At 45.0% G+C, this 5854-nt stretch overlaps 2 protein-coding genes across 2 annotated transcripts; both read right to left on the bottom strand.

Annotated features, from left to right (window-relative positions):
• Positions 1–318: 318 nt before the first annotated feature.
• On the bottom strand, positions 319–657 carry LOC131238917 (uncharacterized). The gene has a single exon (XM_058236501.1). It carries the CDS (start codon positions 655–657, stop codon positions 319–321), a length of 339 nt encoding a protein of 112 aa, XP_058092484.1.
• A 3107-nt stretch (positions 658–3764) lies between these two features.
• On the bottom strand, positions 3765–4313 carry LOC131238916 (uncharacterized). The gene has a single exon (XM_058236500.1). It carries the CDS (start codon positions 4311–4313, stop codon positions 3765–3767), a length of 549 nt encoding a protein of 182 aa, XP_058092483.1.
• Positions 4314–5854: the final 1541 nt, after the last annotated feature.

Below are 5854 nucleotides of genomic sequence, written 5' to 3'. Positions count from 1 at the left end.
CTTATCTATAAGCTGTCTTAATCTTGAAGTACTTGTAGGGTTTTACCTCTTTGACTAGTGTCGGGCTCAGTTTGGCTCCTAGACACCATGATGGATGGCCTCAATGTTGATTGAAAGTCCCACGCTACACATGTTAAGTTTAAGTCATTTAGCAAATCAATCTTAGTTCCCATATACGTGGGTTTAAGAGGTAATACTTGTGTAGTGGAGGTACGGGGTGTTACAGTCTACCCCCCCCAAAAAAATAACCCTCAAAATTACCTGTGGTGTGTTGTTGAACAAGTGAGGGTACTTTACTATTACTTCTACTTCTTGTTCCTAAGTTTCTTCTTCCTCGCCATGATGCGACCAGAGAACCTTGACCAAAGGTATCGTCCTTGTTCGCATGACCTTCTCCTTGCGATCCAGGATGCGTATAGGTTCCTCGATATAGGAAGCCTCATCAGTAAGTTCAATATACTCCCAGCTAATAATGTGTGACTCATCCGGCATGTAATTCTTCAACATGGATATGTGAAAGATGTCGTGGATACTTGTTGATGCGGTAGGTAGCGCAAGGCGGTATGCTATGGCTCCCGCAGGATCCAAAATTTTGAAAGGTCCAATGAAACGAGGTGCTAGCTTCCCTTTCTGTTTGAACCTCATCAAACCATTCATAGGCAAAACTTTTAGAAATACGTGGTCGTCAGCCGCAAACTCCAGGTCGCATCATCACTTGTCTGCATAGCTTTTATGTCTGCTCTGGGCGGTGCGCAAACGCTTTCGAAGAACATCGATTGCCTAAGTGGTAACTTGGACCAGCTCAAGTCCTAGCAAACTCCATTCTCCTACTTCTGCCCAACATTGCAGGGCTCGGCAGGGGCGACCCTAAAGAGCTTCGTAATGTGCCATGTCTATACTGGACTGGAAACTGTTATTATAAGCAGACTCTACGAGGGCCAAATGGTCATTCCAATTTCCCCTAAAGTCGAGGGCACACGCCCTCAGCATGTCTTCTAGAACTTGATTTACTCTCTCTATCTGCTCATCTGTCTGGGGGTGAAAGCCATACTAAACTTGAGTTCCATGCTGAGCTCCTCCTGCAACCTTCTCTAAAAGGTAGATGTGAACCGGGAGTCACGATTTGATATGATCTTCCGAGGAACTCCGTAGGACCGAACAACTTCACGGACATAGAGCCTTGCCAGATTGTTAGTCAAATCTATAGTCCGAATAGGAAGGAATCGGGAAAACTTTGTTAGCCTATCTACAATGACCATATCAAGTCATGTTTCCTCTGTGTCCTAGGAAGTCCAACATTGAAGTCCACAGAGATACTGACCCACTTCCATTCTGCCATTGGTAGTGGCTGAAGAAGGCTTGCAGGCTTGCGATACTTGGCCTTTATCTTCTAGCACACCATACATCTTGCTACAAAACCTGCGATGTCTCACTTCATGTTGCCCCACCAACACTGCCTTTTTACGTTATTGTACATCTTTGTAGTTCTCAGGTGTATGGCCATCCTGGAGTGATGTGCCTCTACCATCACTTCCTTCCTCAAATCTACATTGTCAGGTACGCATACTCCTCCCTGATATCGGAGATCGCCATCATTACCAATTCTCTAACTGGGCATTTCCTTGCTTCTACACCTCTCCTTCATCTTGGTAAGCTATTCATCCTGGTCTTGGGCAGAAATCACTTGGCAAACCAGGGTCGGCTTCGTAGTTAGAAGAGCCACATAAGCATTTGGCTCATCAAGTGTGAGTTGGATATCAAAGTCCTAGACAAACTCCATCATTTCCCATTCTTTGATCGTCAAGGTGGTTATCAGCTCGTGCTTCTTCTTCCGACTTAGAGCGTCGGCCATAGAGTTTGCTTTACCAAGATAGTAAGGTGTATCAAAACGGAAGTCTTTAAGTGTCTCCATCCATCGATGCTGATGTATATTCAAATCTTTCTGCATGGATATATATTTTAGACTCTTGTGGTCGCAGAATAACTGGAAGTCCTCCCTATAAAGGTAATGCCTCCATATTTTTAGAGCGAAGACCACAACTGCCAACTCTAGGTTATGAGTCGGGTAATTCTCCTCGTGCTTCTTCAACTGTCGAGAAGCATAAGCGATCACCCTGTCGTTCTGCATTAGAATGCAGCTTAGACCTAACTTCAAAGCGTCGCTATATACCACAAATTTCTCCCCTTCTTGTGGAAGAGTGAGCACTAGTGCAGACGTCAACCTCGTCTTCAACTCCTAGAAGGCTGCTTCCCTATTCTCGTCCCAAGTGAATCGAGCGTTCTTCTTTGTCAGTTGAGTGAGCGGCCGTGCGATCCTTGAGAACTCCTTGATGAATCATCTATAGTACCATGCCATGCCCAACAAGCTCCGCACCTCCATGACTGTGGTAGGTTGTTCCCACTCGGATACTGCTTTTACCTTAGCGGGATCAACTACTATGCCTTCTGCCTTCACTACGTACTCTGGAAGCTTCACTTCCTCTTCCTGAAATTTGCATTTTGACAGCTTAACATATAGTTGATTTTCTCTTAATGTACTCAGGACCATGCACAGGTGTTGTTCATGCTCCTTCTGGCTTTTGGAGTAAATTAAAATGTCGTCAATGAACATAATTACGAACTGGTCTAGGTACGACATGAAAACTCAGTTCATAGGTCCATGAATACTGTCGGAGCATTTGTGAGACCGAAGGACATCACCAGGAACTCATAATGTCCATAGCAAGTCTTGAATGTTGTCTTAGGGATATCCTCATCCCTGATTCTTAGCTAGTGGTAGCCCAATCATAGATTGATCTTGGAGAAATACCTAGCACCTTTGGGCTGGTCGAACAAGTCATCGATACGCGGCAGGGGATATCTGCTCTTTATCGTGACTTCGTTCAGCCACCGGTAATCAATGCAGAGGTGCATCGACCCATCCTTCTTTTTCACAAGAAGGACCGGTGCTCCCCACGGAGAGACGCTGGGGCAGATGAAGCCTTGGGTCAGCAATTTCTCTATCTGGCTCCTAAGTTCTTCCATTTCGCAAGGGGGCATGCGAAACGGGGCAATGATATGGGGCAGTTCCTAGTTTGAGGTCTATGCAGAAATCTACTACTCGCCTAGGGGGTAGCCTCGGTATCTCTTGAAATACCTCAGGGAAATCCTGCACTACTAGGATTGGGCTGATGATGACTTAACTGATTCTAATTCGTCTAGGGCTTGTAGGCTTTCGAGTGTACCATGCTCATTTCTTCCTTTCACTGTAAAGGAGGCCTACCCAGGGAGGGTTATAATGACCGTTTTGTCACGACAGTCCATCACTGCTTGGACTTGAGAAAGTCAATCTATACTGAGAATGATGTCGAACAGTTTTATAGGCATGAGGACCAGATTCACTGTCACTTCGTGGTTTGCAAGAGTTAAGGGGAAAAGCTTCGTATAATTTTTTTATTTTGATGAATTTTCCCATGGGGGATGCTACGATTAAGGGGGCATGCATTCGATTTCTGTTCAGTCCAAGTCTGTTTGCAATAGTAGAGTCCATTTAAGATAAGGTTGCACCAAAATCAAATAAGAAAAAAATAGGGTACTGTGGATGTGAGCGATACCATGAATCGTCTGATGAGGGTCCTCCTCTGTGGGAGGGGGGACCCTTTATTGAACTGAAGGTCCCGACCTAGACGGTTGCGGCCTAGGTGCTGCCCTGGCTGGTATTGGACCTGGCTGGGGGCGATTTGCTGGTGAAGTGATGCCTTCGCCCTCATTTTCTTGAAACGGGTTCACACAAAATGCCCAGCCTTATGGTAGTAATCACAATTCCTCTTGAGAGGCATGGGTGGAGCGCTGGCAGGTATGAACCTAGCTCTTCTCTCTGATACTGGTGGGGCGAGAGGCACCTGCTTAGGACTAGTTAGGGTGTCCCTAACTGGAGGGCGAGTCCTCATGGTGTGCTCAAAGTCCTTTTCCACCCTCATAGCCTTGTCTACAAGCTCTGTGAAGTCCCAGGTGCATAATCGTAATTGGATCCCTGGCCGGAGACCTTCCTTGAACTTTGGTGGCTTGTATTCCTTATCCTCCACGGCTTTGGGCACAAACCATGAGAGTTCGTCAAATCGGGCCTCATATTTGGCAACAATCATATTGCCCTGTTCTAGTTTTAGAAACTGGGCTATCTTCTCGTTCCTACATGACCGAGGAAAGTACTTTTTAAAGAATTTTACCCGGAAGCCCGCCCATGTCCAGGCATACATGGGTGGAACGCCTCGCTGCATGCTCTGCCACCAGTTTTCTGCTTCACCATCTAGTAGGTAGGTACCCAAGGCTACCATCTATGCATCAGAACACTCTAAAGGCCTCATTAGCTTGGTGATTCTTACGAGCCAGTATTTTGCCTATGTTGGATCTGGCGACCCTTCAAACGTTGGCGATTGAAGCCTCTGGAATTGTTTGAAGACATCCGCACCCCTGCCATCTCTCTCTCTCGACGTCTCCCCGTAGTCCCTACTCTGTAAGGATTCCATCATGAGCGCATACATGTCCTGCTATTGTCACATGAACATATCTTGTTATTGCTGCATGGCTGCAGCCATTTGCTTAACAGCTACAAAAGTTATAGCCTCGATCTGTCCACCTGCGGATGCCTCAGGGGTTGGCATCCTTTGCTTTAAATATTGTGACTGTAGGCCCGATGTAAAGATCTAGGGGGAAGGGGAATCCCCTACTGCTTCCGATTCACTGTCAATGTTTGCTACTCTAAGAGGAAGACCCGATGTGTCTTCAGGGCTACGCTCTCTTCGGCGCTCGGTTGATGGGATGGTATGAATATCAATCGTATTGGTCCACTGGGACTGTAATACAGGTGGTATGGCTCCCTGTGGGATCAAATTTCATGGTTCAGGCCTTAGTAAAAGGTGGTTGTAGTCAGATAGTGAAATAATATAGGGGCTTGCTATATAACTTGCTGTACTCATGTCATGATGGGCCTTCGCCCCTTCAGAGCATACTACTTTCACGCTTAAGTCTAACCGATACTTTTGGTCAAAATTTAGGGGAACTAAGGTTCCTGTTTCTAGATTCAGATGACGTATTTCACTGCTTCTTAAGGGATCCTAAGTTCTTTTCTTGGGGACCTAGGAATTCAATTTATACTCTAAATTTACTCTCGTTAGTGGAGGTTTTTACATAGATTCAACTCGTCTATTCTACTAATATCTGAGGGACCTAAGTATTTTGTTTCTGTGTTTATTCATCCTAACTACTTCTAAAGGGGAATTCCTAGGTTTCCTCTAAGTCAATCTCTTAAGGATTTTGTATATGGATCCCATAGCCAAGCTATCTCAGACTCCGCTCTGATACCAACTTGTACTGCCCCGATTTTCAGAACCCGAGTACGAGACTTGTTCTAGAAACCCGAGAGTTAATAGATCAGAGAATTAGTGGAAGTATCAAAATCAGAGTGCGATAACATAAGTAAGCATGGATAATATCATAAATTTTGAATATTTGGCCCACTCAGCTGGGGGGCCATAGTACAAAATTTTAAAAGTATCATTGTATCAAATTAAATACAAGAGAACTACTATTGATTGAAACCAAAGTAATTGGCCACTTCTTGTTGCGGCTCATCTTCATAATATCCGGCTTCAGGCTCCACCATCACTCCGTCAGGGCTGATGCTACCATTCTCTCCGTCTACACCTATGTACTCTGTATGGTTGGATATTCAATGAATGACTAGCCAGCTCAGTATGAATTCTCCTCAAGATTACACACCGCAGCCTTTGCAAACGTGGTAAAAGAAAAATAAGGATATGTTCCAAAATAGGCAAATGCATCTTTATTAAATGTGTGAATGTATCGATGCACATTG

The sequence above is a fragment of the Magnolia sinica genome, chromosome 3 (assembly GCF_029962835.1).
Source record: "Magnolia sinica isolate HGM2019 chromosome 3, MsV1, whole genome shotgun sequence".
Classification (NCBI taxonomy): Eukaryota; Viridiplantae; Streptophyta; class Magnoliopsida; order Magnoliales; family Magnoliaceae; genus Magnolia; species Magnolia sinica.
The sequence above is the reverse complement of the archived record's forward strand: the minus strand, read 5'-3'. Positions and strand labels throughout refer to the sequence as shown.